Source organism: Columba livia, chromosome 1, assembly GCF_036013475.1.
Source record: "Columba livia isolate bColLiv1 breed racing homer chromosome 1, bColLiv1.pat.W.v2, whole genome shotgun sequence".
Classification (NCBI taxonomy): domain Eukaryota; kingdom Metazoa; phylum Chordata; class Aves; order Columbiformes; family Columbidae; genus Columba; species Columba livia.
In genome coordinates, this window is record NC_088602.1 from 22,363,394 (window position 1) to 22,379,745 (window position 16,352).

General features: G+C 39.2%; 1 protein-coding gene across 8 annotated transcripts in view; it reads right to left on the reverse strand.

Annotated features, from left to right (window-relative positions):
• Positions 1 to 16,352, reverse strand: part of ATP8A2 (ATPase phospholipid transporting 8A2) — a 340,707-nt gene that overhangs the window by 146,935 nt on the left and 177,420 nt on the right. For all 8 annotated transcript variants that reach the window (XM_065050318.1, XM_065050316.1, XM_065050290.1 and 5 more), the window contains 2 exons: positions 5,511 to 5,694; positions 1,836 to 1,946 (listed from right to left, as the gene is read on the reverse strand). In XM_065050318.1, coding sequence (XP_064906390.1) covers positions 1,836 to 1,946; positions 5,511 to 5,694 — 295 coding nt within the window. The remainder of the gene's footprint in view (positions 1 to 1,835; positions 1,947 to 5,510; positions 5,695 to 16,352) is intronic.

Consider the following 16,352-nt stretch of genomic DNA (forward strand, 5'->3'; position numbering starts at 1 on the left):
TCTTCGTGTAAAGCTAAGAAGGGACTTAGAGACCTTTTCTCTCTCCCCCCTGCATCTCTAGGATACCAAAACTGGTGTCTTTGCTTTCCAGGCAATTTGGCTGGTTTGATACAGTTTGGGATGGCAAGTTCCTTAAGGCCACTAGTAAACCAAACTCACCAGGGGAACTAAAACCAAACTGAGCTCTTCCCATTGCTGCAGGTCTACAAGATTTCTTCTGTCCCTTCACCTCCCTTAAGCCTTAAACAAGCTCTCAAAGTTGTATGCAGCATGACCACAGAGGGCTATCCCAGGCCCAGGGGTGAAGCTCCTTACACTTTTTTAGTGCTCAGGTGTTAAAGGGAATAGAGTCCCACCCTTAGTCATGGACACCAGGAGACAAAAGCTCATTTGCCTCAGTACAGAATGCAGAAAGAACTGAACACAGACCAATGCAGGGAAGAAAACATCTGACCTCACACTTTCAGAGCAGACTTGCATTTTGTTTAACTCCCTTACAGTTAACAGACTAATCTGTGTTGAAATTACATCAGCCAACATCCAATTCAGAAATAGCATAGGAAAAATGGAGCAAGTTAGTGAATAATATGTGTTCTCTAAGAGCCTAACATCACACAAAATAAGATCAGACCCTGAGGGAGTCAGGTATACACACACATTGACCATGATACGATTCACTGAACAGTAAATCATTACTTACCCACTACCTCCTGTAATCAATATAAGCAGCTGCCTAATTATAAGTGTTCCAATTTTTTTATCTGTTAACCTCATTCATGTCTGCTTAACTGTAGAAAGAAATAGAAAACCTAATATATACACATAGATATATCTAAATAATACTGATGATCAGTATTGAAATGGCTGCAGCAAGTGACCACTCAATTAAGTTCCTTGTGTGTTTCTAAACAGGCAACAGCACATAAACATCCCTTCCTGATCCTTCCTGGATTCAAGACTACATCCTGAAGCATAAGAACTACAGTCCTATCTAAGCAGGCTGAAATGCAATGTATTAATGTTCTGAAATGCAATGTATTAATGTTCTGAAATGCAATGTATTAATGTTCTGAAATGCAATGTATTAATGTTCTGAAATGCAATGTATTAATGTTCTGAAATGCAATGTATTAATGTTCTGAAATGCAATGTATTAATGTTCTGAAATGCAATGTATTAATGTTCATAACGGTATTCAACCCTCTTCAAAATCCAGTTGCACCATCTGACATCTTCAGACACTTTTTCAAAACAGTTAATTACATTTTGAATATTATTAAATTGAATAATTGGATTAATTTAATCATTTTACTGGCATTTTAGGGCAGAATTATTTCCACTTTCCAAACAAAAACAACCAAAGCAAACGAATTTCAGTTCCATCTAAGCGATGGTCTTCATAATTTGGAAGCAACAGCTATAGTTTTTGCCTAGTTTATTATGTGCCTATAGAGTTCCTGATTCTGTTAAATGAACTTCCAATTTAATTTTAGCTCCAAATTCATGTTTTATAAAAATAAGCCATAACTGAAATGTTTCCATGAATACAAAGCAGCTTTCAATAAGCATATCTGCACAGAAAGAATGAACTTGGTCCCTCACATCTCATATCCAAGACTTCATTGTACTGAAACCTTCAGTTTTCGTTTTGCCAACATTAGAAGATTCAAGAGAACAAACTTAATTTGAGAAGGGAAACAGAATTTTAAGTTGTAAAACATGGAAAAAAAAAAAAATCTCAGTCCTTTTAGCTCAATCTATTTGGATGAGTTTTTCTTTCTATGAGAGATTGAGTAGTAAGCACCAGTCAGATCCATCCATTTAGTTACTCTTACCTCAATAATATACAAAACCACATTCTTGTAGAAGCAATATAGTATGCACTTGGTAACTCGATTGTAACTCCAAGCTCCATGGACCAACAACAGCTTCTCCAAGTAGGAAAACTGAAAGTGAAAAAAACAAGTTTTTACATAGAGGAACTGTTTAAAAAAAATGGTTAAAGTAAACCCCCACATCATACACAAGAAAACATCACACGATCTTCTATTAAAGCTGTAATTCAAGTGCAATATTTAAATAACTTAGCAGAACACACATGAGAAAAAACAACACTCAAAATATTTACAGGAAAAGCCTTTTTTGTAGCAAAACCTCTGAATGTTTTTAAGTGATCTTCAGTTAGTATATTACTATCCTGATTGCAAAAATCGAGCAAGGTAAACCTAATATAGCCTTGTAGATTGAATATAAATGTGAACTCTCCATTTCATGGTCAAAGAAGGATTCATGTGTTTGAGGTGACCTGACAGAAAATCTTAGCTTCCTAAATTCAGATTCTACATCATTTATTTTAACCAAACCTCATTTGAAATTTAAAGCTACAGTAATGAATTAGGACTGTAATGAGATTGCTCTCCTCCCTTCATTTCCAGCACCAACATCACTGAACCATAAATCCTATAAGAACAGCCTCCCTCCCACACATCAGTAATTCAGATTTGTTAGGATATGCCAGCAAGAAAGAGGAAAGAAAATAAAAGTGAACTGAGCTTCATGGTTCAGTCTCTGCCCAGCTTGAGGCAGGACTGGTAGTGCAACACCCACAAGGGAATAGTTGACCTACTAGACACCTAATGCCTCAGTTAATATGCAGCACAGCTGCAACTTTCCTCATCAAAATTCACTAATAAAACACATCAGCAGCAATGGCAAACTTGCCACTACTTCCTGACAAGTCACCCCAAATGACTCTCGTAGAGAGTAGTTAGATACACCCTAAAAACTTCTCTCTTCTAAGTCTAACAAGGGACCATCTCAAGTGAAGTCTCTGGAGCTCAAGGCAAGGAAAAACCCTACCATTAACTTCTCTCATGATAGTGAGCACATTGGATAGCATTGCAAAGAAGACACTATTGTATTTATGGAGGTGTAAATTAGAAGGGGACATAATGACCATCTGTTTGGCCGACCTGTGAAATAGTTTCTACAGATTATCACAGTTGTCTCTGCATTGACCCTAGAATAATATATATATATATATATATATACTTTTATATATATATATATTTTTTTTTTTTTTAAATACAGTTTAGCATTTAGAAAGATACCCCCTGTCTTGACTAAGGGATTAGGTGATGCTGGAGCTGGGAGGGGGCAGGGGAGAAGGCAGGCAGGTTAAGACACTGAAAATGCATCCAAAATACAAGCCAAATTTTCCAAAGAAGAAAGTTTAAAAACATGAACATTTGTTTAAGAAAGAAGTTTTCTTTCTTAAGTAAACAGTCCCCAGACATCAGATGCTCTCTGGATTAAGATGATAAAGCTGCCTACTGAGGGAGTTATTAAATTCTACTACTGTCTCTCTAAACAGGTCCTTTGATTTGGGAAATAGGGACCACTGGTGCAATATCATTTCAAGGGAAAAGGATAAGTCAAAGAGATGCTCCTTGGACCTGTGGAAATATCCGCAGTACTGTCAGACACAAGTTGTCTTTTTTGTTTGGATTATGCTTTGATTCCTCCTGGAATGCTGAACGAGCCTATGTAGAGACATTATCTCCCATAAGTGCCTACGTCTGGCACCACCGCATTGGAAACACCATTAGAACACAAGATATTACATTATAGTGGTCACGTTAAAATACTCAATAAGAACACACTCTGCCTTCAAGGCATGCACATGCAGTAATGCTTTAGTGGGAGTTATATGTCTTTGCTGAAAGAAATACACCCGAAGGAGATCAAGTTTTTCTTTTCAACCCTTTTTTTTTGTGGTAAGGACACATTACCATACAACACTATTAGTCTCCTTTACAAGAGGGGTTCCTTTGTATTTTTTTCTCATCAGCTACAAGCATTTCTACACAATCACAAAAAATACAGTTCCACAGTGTTGTACCAATTTTTGAAAGTTAAAATTCTGTGCGAATGTGACCAGTTTAATTTCATATTGAACTAAAGATTCATTGCTATTGTCAGTAACTCCCTGACTGGAATTTAAACTCAGAGCAACTTACTTCACATTCTGACAGTAAATCCAAAGACAGGAGTTTTTGTGAATGCAGAAGCAGCACATGAACATGGAATTACTTCTTCAGATTTAACGTTACTGTGACTAACACAAAAGGATTTAAGTGTGTAGGGCCCTCTATGGACAAAATTCTCACCACTTATACTTCCTAAAATAGAAGTAATAAGTGATCTGAGAAAGCCTAAATAGAGAGCATCCAATTAAGTTACACAGCAGAAGCAACACAGTTTACAGAAGTTAAAAATGAGGAAGCCATCACAAGGTACCACAGACTTCATGATTATGGGAGTTCCTATAATCCTGTGCATTTGGAATATGCTACTGTTGGACAGAATAAGGCCTTAATTAAACAGCCTAAAATTTTCCAGATAAATTTGGTCTAAGTCCCACAAAGGTGCTTCATCAGTCCACAGAGCAGCAACACAAGACTGCCACTTTGCATCAGAGCAGTGTTAATGAGATAAAGTTACCTGTGCAAACAGCAGCATTATCCACACCTTTTCAAAACCTCCCCTTCTACTGAAACTATCAAAAGATGAGAAAATTTGGTATCACTTGACAGAACAAATCTGCCTACACCTGCCAGAAGGGCACATCAGCTGATGCTCACCAATCACTGCGGAGACAGCAGATAGTCTGTGCTTCCCATCAGCTCCAGCTGCTCATGCCCTGCCAGTCTCAGACACACACACACGGCTGTAAAAAGCACTCAAGAGGATGTCCAGCCACTTAAGTATCTCCTTCCTTACTTACATTTCTTTTTAAGTCTTAATCCTACACCTTGTTTTTTTTCCAGTAAAACAAAAAAGGCTTTTTACTCCCCTCTTTGGCTGAAGTAATCAGTGTTGAATTGGATGGAATAATTTGAGAGCACTCACCCAAACAACATTCAAAGTAACATTCCTAAACAGAAAATGCTGGCCAGCTCTCTAGAACTGTGATATGCCATAGGGGTAGAGGAATTAAAAATAAAAATAAAAATAAAAATAAAAATAAAAATAAAAATAAAAATAAAAATAAAAATAAAAATAAAAATAAAAATAAAAATAAAAATAAAAATAAAAATAAGAGTCACCCCAAAATAAGAATTTCCAAACAGCCAAACTCTTACACACGTGGTCATAATGCTTACTCATAGTAAAAGAATAGAGCTTGCACCCGGAGATAAAACTTACAATTAAAAGCATGATAATGTAAGCATCACAGAGCATGCTTATCCCCAACTACTAAAGATGTTGCACAGCTGTCAGGAGGAAACAAACTTTGAGGGGCGATGGATCTTTGCCCTGAAGAACATGAAATCATAATAATAAATCCCAAAAATACGTTCACTATATCTGTTTTAGACAGCTGCCTTGAAACAGAGACAGGCAGAGATGCTCCTAGCTTGAAGCGAGGAGAAGCCACCCAGCACCACAGGGCTGCACAGCACGTTTCTGACAACATGATATGGCAGTTGCTCTCTTTTGGCTCTGACCTGTGCAATTGCATAGTCCGAGCAGTTGGTTGCCTGCATGCCCTCATTGCCGCTGATCCCCACTCCAACGTGAGCCGTCTGGATCATCCCCACGTCATTGGCACCGTCCCCAATGGCAAGTGTTATGGCATTGACGTGTTTCTTGACCATGTCTACTATTTCAGACTTCTGTAGAGGAGATACTCTGAAAAGGAGAGAAAAAGGTGTCAGTTTCTCCCATGCGGAGCTCCGTGCCTTTCCCAAAGAGACAGCTGGAATCTACATTTAGAAGTCATCAAAGGGCAGTTGCTGGGAAGTTTCTTTATTCAACAACTAAGCTTCAGAACCTGTGCCAAACTATTTCAGGAGAAAGTAGCTTTAAAAATAGTTTCACTTTCATCTACTTGCTCATATTTTATGCAAAGAGACCAAATAGATATGAAAGGTTTTAAGGCTTTGTTTCCCTCCCCCAGCCCCACCTGAGACACTTTGGCAAATACCAGTGATGTTATATTGGGAACACTGGAGAAGGGAGTTTGTTCTTCAACTACGACAGTTTAGAGATCAACAGGGCACATACAGCCAGGAGCAGAAAGATCACTAATATGTCCAAGAGAGTAAATCAGAAACATTCTTGGTGGTTTGGCAAAGGGCACTGCAGGCTCGCCTTACCCCCTCCTCCAGCCACCCATGCAATGTCAGACTTCAGGGTCAGAGGGAACAAGGGCTCTCCCTGATCTCATGCACACGGACAGCTGATGGTACCCTGACTGCAGGGACAATGCTATTCAATTCCGATTCAAAAATTAAGGGCGGACTCCATGACATCTGAATATTCTTATCAGTTTTATGGGTAGTTATTTTAACCTGATCTTTCTCTCATTTTACATCAGCTCCAGTTCGATAAAAATTCATGGAATTCAATAGAGCTAAACTATAGTCTAAACCAGGGAGAAGTGGAAAAACACTCAGGACCAGGTTACTAAATTGGATAAGGCACCCAAAATGCCCTTTATTCATGGAAAAGGTAGGTCAGGTTACCAAATCATATGAGGTATTCTGGAAATACCTACATGTAAGATTAAATATTTCCATTCTAACCCCATCTGTACAAACAACCTTAATTCCTTTCCCCATCAGTTTTAGTTACAGTTCCAAATTATTTTATATTCCCTTAAATAAAGCTTTAGACAAAACTTTTCCACATCTCAAGTCAGTCACATCACATTGAACAAAAAAGAATGTAACTGATATCTAAAAGCTTTACTATTAAAATAGGGGGAGAACAGGGAGCTTGGGGAATGGGGGAGACAGATTTTTTTACACAGCATTTTTTCCAGAGCCTACATCCTGTGGGAGCCACTTACAGAGCCTTTTAATACACTCGGCTGGATTACTGCTGATCAAAAAAAATGAGAGTTATCTTGTTCAGCATTTTGCTTTATGGCCTTGATTTGGTTTAGTGCTGATCACCTCTTAAAATAATGTGATGAGTAATTGGGGAGGTGGGGGAAAGAAAAATTTGCTGGGTTCAAAATTCACATGTGAACTAAATCACCTAAAAAGTGTAGCAGCTGTCCTATTCCTAAAAGCTGAAAACAGGAAAAAGGTGACTGGGCCATAAAATTTACTTAATACCACTGGATAAATTTATTAAGCACTCAGCTACCTGGCAATGAAAACAGCACTTGGCACTGTAGGGGCCCAGTTAAATTACCAACACAAAACCCCAACACACTAACCTACCTATGGTGCATGAAAGGTGTTGGTGTACAATTATCAAGCAGCTTCAAATATAGTCTACATCAGATTTTAACTTCTCTCTTATACATACATAGACACACACACTCTCCTCTATTCCCTTGTATCCCCACGCCCCCCAGTATTGACATAATAAAATACTGAAGCACAGAGCAAGGAGTCAAGAAGGACTTCAGGCCATAAAATGGAAACTCCAGAGGGACTTGGAGCCACTTGGTTTAAGAAGATGAATCCTAAGACAAGGTTCCAGTACAAAGTGTTACTTGATTACAGTTATTTTAAACAGAAGCTTTATAGCAAGCATCCTTTTTGACAACTCCCCATCAAGTACAGCCCCAAACTCCAGAGAATATATTTTGCTGCACACAGTATATTAACTACTAAAGTTGCAAACTGAGATGGCTACTGATTTCCCAAGGGGTTTTACTCCCCTCCTCTGCCAAATCACTCTTCTCAGCCTCCAAATCTCTTCCATTCCTTGTAATCTATTTGGTACCAACAGACAGCATTAGGTGATGTTAATCCCCTTAGCCAGATTACCAGCTCTGTGGTCCGTTTCTGCACATTCAACAGGCTGTTTATAGGAATAACTGGAAGGTTATGGCACCGGACACCATTAACCTGCAGCTTCCCCCACATGATACCTTAGAAGGGGCAGAGGAATAGACAAATTCACAAAGACTCCTGAACAAATTAGTAAGTTCAAAGTAAAAAGCATAAGGAAAGAAGTAACTACTTTGGAGAAACGTTTTTCAGTGACAGGCAAATACTGGTAATTATCATTCAGTGCAACATCCCTGGATTTCACTGCAGCAATATCAGGGTAAGACTTGCCGTGATATACACCCAAATAAAAATTAAAATGTGAACACAACATCAGTAGCATCAAAATCATCTGCTTATTCATGTTCTTAGAGTGCAACTCAATAGAGTTCACTAGAAATGTTTGTTTATTTGTAAGTTATTTTTATTGTCTCTGTTAAAAATATCTTTGACAACAGAAACAATCAACTTAGTCTGGACAGACTCTCTCTTTTACACATACTCCTGGAAAAAAAAAAAAATAACAGGTCTTAAATACCACAATTACAGCTACAGGATCAAGTCTTCAGATTCTTACTCAAACTGCTTCCATGAGAATCTGAATTTAATATACTCAGGCTGCAGAGAGCCTGGGCTCAAGACTGCACCTTGACAAAGTGTTCAGCATTCAATATTTGCCTGTGCAATATAAAGTGATTGTGGATGATGGAAAGGATGTGTAAAATTAAGTGTCAGCCAAAAGCAGACCTGCTACTTGCCCACCTCTGGGACTTCCTTCCAGTAGCTGATGTGGAAAAACTGAAGGTTCGCCTCAGTCTTTAACATGTTTAGTCTTTATCAGCACCTTTAACAGATTAATACAGAAAATTTCCATCCTGAATGAGATGACTGATGCCTTGATATCCCATTGCCTCCTCTGTGATGGGGCAGGTGGAAGCAAAGGAGGACACAAAGCACCTTGTGAAGAAGCTGGGAGAGAAACACAGCCCAGAGCCAGAGACTTCCAGAAAGATATGGACTTAACTGTCCTTCAGTCACTTAAATCCATAAGGAAACTGTGGAAAGGGGCAGGGCTAAGTAATATTCAGAAAACGCAGAACGATATTGTTACTGTCAGTACATAACTGAACGTTCCTCTTCTACTTAGAGCAAGTTAATAAAAAATAGCAGAGGGCACTGTCTTCTGTAGATCAGCTCCCAATGGCTTTACATCTTGAGTTTGTGTTACTTCTTTAGCCTGGGTACACACATTTATGAGTGAACTTCTTACCTGATACATTTTCCCTGTTTAGTAAAGTTCTACTTATGTGGTTTAGTCTTATGTAGCCCCGTGAGAAGCAGGGAGTTGGACTCTATAATCCTTATGGATCCCATCCAACTTGAGATATTCTATGATTCTACTCAGCATTTTGCTGTAAGGCTTGCTCAGGCTTACATTATTTCTGTAAGAAGAGAATTCAAGCACTTTTTTTTTTTCCATCAGAAACACTCATGGGACAAGCAGAGCAATTCACAAATTCATATCAGCTGTCATCTTTCAATGAAAGATTCCACAAAAATACTCCCCCAAAACAACAAAATGGTGATACTTAAAAAATAAATACAAAACTTTAGCTATCCAAATGGGTTTCAAAATATTTTAAAACCTTGAAAGCAGAAGCAGACACTAAAATATCCATTTTAACCAAGCAAAGCAATAGAGCTTTAACTTCAATTTTTAATGTACTGCAACTGATTTAAATCAATCAATTCCTTTACTGCACTGTTTACAATCTAGCAAGGCTACCCCTCTTATTCCCAGATGCCCAATAATATATTAAGATGGATGCAGTCACAAACGAGATGGGAAGGACACAGTCAGCACAACCAGTCGTATGTCACATAGGTCAGCTACACTCCACAAGATATTATCAGGAGAAAGTGAGAAACAGTTTCTTAATTCTGTCCCTCTGCATATCTGTATTTATTGCACAGTTACAGATACATGAGAGCAAATGATGGCAACTGTAAATAATACTTCTCGAACAGGCCATTAAACTACAGCTGAATCACTGCAGATGCTTTAAAGTATACAGACAAACCACAGAAGCCAAATAAAAACACAGTATTTCAGAAATGATTAGTTTTATTTACTGCATTCAAGTCTAAAGGAGCCAGTGAAGACATAGTTCTGCTAGAGAACTAGCAACTGAGACTACCAACTGTATATAAAAAGAAGACATGATTAACAACAGCCAAGCTAAGTAAACTTCATTGGAACCCTTTTATCTATAAGACATGGGCAGAAAAAGATTAGGTAATTTATAAGACACAGACCATCTTACAAGGCCATGAAGAGAGGGCAGCCCCACAAGCTCTTCCACACCTGCACAAGGCCCAGCTTGATACCAAATCTCAGCTCTCCTGTTTCCTCTACATATGTTCAACTTTGAGGAGATTCTTTTCGTTTGTGGGTCCCCTCTCCAAAACCAAGGAGACTAGAGCATTTCTGTTGAAGACTGCATACTTCCCACACCCCCCAATTCAATACAAAGTACTCTTCAGACATTTTTACCCATACTTTAACTTTTTCAATGTTCATTTGTGAAAAGAGGAAGGCAGGGAAAGAAATTCTTTAAAGTATTACCTCCTCCTGCTTCCATGCTGTAACAGGGATGACACACAAAGACGTTAATGTATTTAACATGAAACATTAATTTGATATTTTACTTCCTTGAAATGCCTTGTTAATGCAACACAAGAGGCCCTTAAGAGCCCACCTTTACTGCAGTAAACATGATTTTACCCTGTTCTATCGTAAAATACACTAGTACTTTGAAATGCTCAGTGACCTCATCTTCAGAAAAGGCAGAGACAGGAGACAGCCCGGAAAGAGCTTACAGCTATCAATAATATTGACATTTAAGTGTGTTCATTGGTCCCCAGAAAAAGCAGCAAGATAAATTAAATCACCACTAAAAGTAGTGCTCAGAAAGCAAGGAAAGTTACCATGACATCATATTTAGCAGTTTTTAATTACACATTAATTTCTCTTGACACACATCAGGGTTCAGATTTCAACTGTGTGTCATCCAAACAAGGGCTAGTCTTGAATTACAGTCATAAGACTCCAAGATATCTTGGATAGACTGATACAGTAACCCACGCAGAAGAATGACCAAAAGCACGCACATCATACCAACTTAAACTGTGCACTACACTGAATGCTTTTCATTTACCAAGTGCTCTGAACCTCCTTTGCCTGCTGACAACCACAGTTTCACAGGAACTGGTTCTGGTGCAGTACTTACAACTTTGGAGACAGCACTGGGCGAACTGATGGATAAGTTAATGTTCATAAAGAGCACCAAAGGAATTCATCCCACTAAATATAAGTGCCTCCAATGGAGACATCTCTATCTGCACTAATCACACCAGGCTCCTTTTATAGTCAATGGAGAGAAACAGGCACTTCTGAAGTGCAATTAATCCAGTTTATTTTAGACATGCACTTTAAGGGCCTAGTTCATCTACTCTTACAAGCGCCCTTTTCTCTCCACCAAGGTAATGGCGATCAAAGGTAACTAGTTCAAATGAAAAAGCCTACTACTGACAAGTAAAATTCCATGGGATGAAACCCATCTTAAGTCTTTGCAGTGCTAAATACATCCAAATTAATCAGGTGCACACGCTTTTCTTCTCTTGCTTTCCAGCAAGGTGGAATGGCTGCTTCCTCCTGACACAGACACCCGATGCTGAACTGACAGATACACCATGTCCTCCTTCCCTTCTCTCAGAACTTTCATTTCTTCACTGTGCTTCCAGCTCTCGCTATTAATAATTCTTTTCTACAGTAATTTCCCAGTCCCATCTCTTCTGAACAGAGACAACTGAAAATTTTACCAAACCTCTCCTGACTTGTATAAAAACCACCACAGCTTCATTGTCCTTTGCCATTTCAGCTGCGGCCTCACTTCTCCATACTTTATTCATTTTTCCTCTGGGCAGACCATCTTTAACCAAACTGCTTCACTTGTCCAAGTTTGTTAGACCGGTTTCAAGCCTGTTTTTTAATTTTAAAAGGAGTTTTATATCTTATTTCACTTATTGGAAGTCTCGCCTTTTTGTAATCACAGATAAAAATATCTCCCTTCAGTTTTTCAGCCTCCTTGACATGCTAGTCATACTTGACTTTCTGAGCAACATGTCTTACCTCTAAATTTCAGGTTATCCAGAACAGGATTGTTGATACCTAGCACGGCTCTAAGTCAAAACACATGCACATCCCCCTACATACATGCTCACAGAACATGTGTCAGTTCTTTTTCATTTAATGGTTACCAAAATAGTTCCTTCTGCATCACTTCAGGTATAACAGGAATGCCTTTTAATATAAAGCTCTCTTTATAGTTATAAAGCCACTGAGTCATACACCATCTTCTGAAGTGGAACAACCCAAAATCATTTAGTACTTTTCCATCACAGAAATATTTCTCTTGCTAATTGTAATCCTTCCTTTTCTTTCAATAAATTTATCACTAGAGAATTTCTCCCTTGCATTCCCGTATGTCAACAACTCATTTGCCATTCATAGTTGCCACTGAAATGATCTCCAAAGGACAAGAACTACAAAATAATACCTTCATAAGATGGGTTCAATGCATTAAGCAGTGTGATATAACACACGGCACCCCAGTGAACGTTGGGTTAAGTCTCAAGTCAGCATCTTGTTCCTCTTTGATATCCCCCCTTGCATGTTTCTGTTTTGATTGCTCTTTCCCCAACCTGCTTTATGGGGCAAAGATTAAATAGGGAAAATCTAGTTTGGAAAACAAATTATTTGGAAAGTGATGAGTTGGCACAAAGAGGATGTTGAATGGAAGACTATTTTGCATTTCTAACTATAATGGTTGCTAGTGGCAACAGCTTTAACATGTTTTTAAAGTGAAACCAACATATCAAATTAATGTTGAGCTTCCTTCACTCCAAGCTGATTAAGGCACATTCATTTCCATGTTAATGAGGCTCAGCAGTTCTCATGCAACACAGAAATCTGCCGCCTTCTAACGACAGAGCAAGAAAATTTCAGTCTATAAAATGTAGAGATTAGTGCCTTCTGAACCTTGAGCACAGGCAGCAAGGACCTGCGTGTCTCACACAGTAGAGTTGTTCATAGACTTTTGCAACACATGGTGAAAATAGATGACAATTGAGACCACAGCCATTAATAAGCACACCAGCCCACGTAACAATGCTCTGCCCTACAGGGAAGCCAAGGGATGAACTAGGAGAGCCGGAGCGAGCAGCTGCCCACAGCCGCAGAGCAGCAATGCTGCAGCAGCACAGCCACGCACCGGGCGGCTCTGCCACCACACAGACACCCCACAGAAACACCACACACAGCAGCTTCAGACAGGAGTTCACTGCTGTAAAGCATCATACATGGACCATACACCTAAGAAAGAAACAACCTATTTGTAAAAAGCAAGATTTTTTGATTTCAGAATTATCAGCGAGCCTCAAAGGTCAAGGGTCACCTTGTACTGGGAAGAAAGGTGAGCTCCCCAAAAATCCCTTTCATGACAACACCAAAGAAACGAAAGTTATTTCCCACCCTTCCCTGGAGGCCAGTCCCTAACAAAAACAAAAAACTCAAGGTGAAGTCCATAAATCCTCAGACAGGTAGAAAGAAAAACCCAAACTTTCAGTTTCCACCATCAATCCACAGCTAAGGAAACCGAGCATCAGGGTGTTCCTATCAAGATTAAAAAGTTCAGATGACTCTTAGATAGAAAAGGCATTGGCAACTACTAGTCTGACTGTGACCAGCTCTTGGTCAATCATTAAATCTGCGCTCTGTTCAATGCCAGGTTAAGCATTAACTTTCAGAAAAACATTCACAGCATACTCACTTACTCCCAAACACAAGCTGCAAGGAAGGATGAGCCTCTAACCCCCAGACTCAAATCAAGCAACATTGCTAAGAAAAGAGTGGGATGGGAAGGAGGAAAAAGAAAGGAGTAATATTCTAAAGCAAAATCTGTTATCACCAAGTTCATTATTAAATTGAAGCATTAATATATGGAATCTAGGGTAAAGGGGTGCTTTTGTCATGTTCAGTCACCACCGTCACTATAAGTTAATTTGACCAAATATACATCAAGAAGGTTTAGTAACAACACATCCACGCATGGCCAGCCACTCACACGGCCACATTGCAAGGGCACCTGTAACCCTTAAGGACTCTGTTCTAACACATCTGTACGTCAGTGAATGTTTACATATTCAGGTTTAAGACACAGAAATACCCTGTGGTTTGTGAAAACAATGGTGACTAACAGCAGCTGCTTCTGTAATGGCAAAATAGAAAAACAGACAGCAGAGTGAACACAATATTGGTCCCCTGCACCCCTCATTTTTTACCATCTTTGAGGCGAGAGAACTCTGTTGCAGAGGAGAGCATGTGGAGCCGAAGCCGCACGTCCCTGGCTGTCACACGAGCTGTGAGCACAGCACCCACTGCAACAGCACCGGCAACTGGAGGCCAAGCTGTCCCAGTCTCACCCCCAACAGACTCGGAGAGCATCTGTTTGAGCTGACAGAATGGACAATGGCAGTGTCCACACTTGCTCCTTAGTGCTCTTATTGACAGTGTATGTGCAGCTGGAAACACTTAACACATGAGGAAACTCACAAAACTCAACTCCCTGATCTTTCCAAACTTGCATTGGCTTACGCCTCTTTTGAAAGCTTTCAGTAATAGCAAGGTGGCCAGCCTGGAGGAATCTCCAAAGATTCAGAAAAAAAACAATGCAAAGGAAGTGCAGTTTGCATTTCCTGCATGTATGTCAACTCCCATGGCTAATTTTCTTTTGCACGTTAAGATTTTTACTTTTAGTCTCATCCATATTTCTGACCACAGGATCAGTTGTACCAGTAGAGACAGAGCTTTGCACAGGACAGCGCTCCATGGAGTACAGGAGCCAAAAGCAAGCACAAATACTTGGTCTAATAGCTCAAGCTAGGGCAACAGTTTTGCTTCCTGAATTACACTAAGAATACAGAACTAGCAGCCAAGGCCTCACAATGTCAAACCTTCGCATCTTTATAGAACGAACACAAAATGCATCAGTTCCAGTTTGCTAACATACATGCCCATGTTTCACAGGACACACTTAATTAGCAATAAATAAGAGATGTCAGGACATAACATCCCTTCTACCACCTCTTTTACTTATGGAAAATAAAAAGCGAAACTTAAACAATTACACTAAGGAACTTTAAAACAGCAAAGAGAAACTAACTGCATTTAAGTTAACCTTTTCCTGAAAATGAACAGAAGGATATTGTCTGAAGGAGCTTCTTTCCTGAGGAGAAAACCAGCTTTGAAGCTTTTCAACAGTCATTATAATGGGCCTGTTACTATTAACTTGTGGTCTTGTAAAGTGAACTGCTGGGCAGCTGAGAAGCAGAATAAAGTATGAGCCTATTACTAGGGGCAAACAAGAGCAGATTTCTTCCATGTCTACTTTAATACCAGATTAGTTGTAGTATAAGAGAGGTGTCCTCTCACTGCTAGAGTGATTTTAAACACTGAACTTCTTCAGACCATTAGTACCACAGGAACATTGAATTTGAGCACATTTAAGCCATTAGTGCCAATGGAATGTGAAGTATCAGACAGAGCTGCCTTATTATTGCTAAGGTAACTTAAATCAGCCATAGCCTGGGCTACAACTAGAAAAGCTAAATGAGCCAGACCACACGAAACATCTCCTTAAAAATATACCATGAGAAAGAAAAGGAAGTGCCAGGAGCAGAGCTGTATTCACCGGCACTCCTCATGACTTAAGCAAGATTAAAGCTAAAAAGAGCTAGGAGGAAAAATGATGACTTGCCTGGTGAAAAATTCATGGGCTCTACAGGAAGCAGCAAAGGGGCTTCCGTGAGTTAGACAGGAGACTCTCCACATGCACCTGAGTATATCAGTTTGGCTAAGTTGGTGCTTTCTTCTTCAAATGCAGCCATGAAAAGCAAGGCAGCTTACAGTGCTTTTTGCCCAGAGAAAGGCTTAGAGCCTACGCATGCTCACATGACTTAATAAAATGGCTTTTGTAGCAGCATTTAGTCTACTCTCAACTTACACAGTAAGCTTTATTTTATTTTTTAGCTACAAGTTAAGACTTGGAAGCCTAAGTTCACAGAAGCCTGTTTACTATATGTCAGAATTCATATATTTAACACACTGGCAAAATTCAAATAGCAGCAATTCTTTTTCAAAATACACTGCAAAAAATCCTATTGCCAAATAGGCTATTGATGTAAAACGTGAGCCTCATTTTCAAATATGACCTGGCAACTGCTAAGTTCTTAAGATATATGTTGTGCGATCTGAAGACAGATGTGGCAATTGGAAAAGCTATAACGTTCAAAGGACTCAGCAGATATATACAGCCTTCTACAAGCTCCTACTAGCTCTACAAGCTAGTCTACAAGGAAAGATACAAGGCATGTTAATATACATACTATCTTGAAATAAACTATGCCCAAGAGATCCTAGAGAAGGGAGTTGGGGAGATG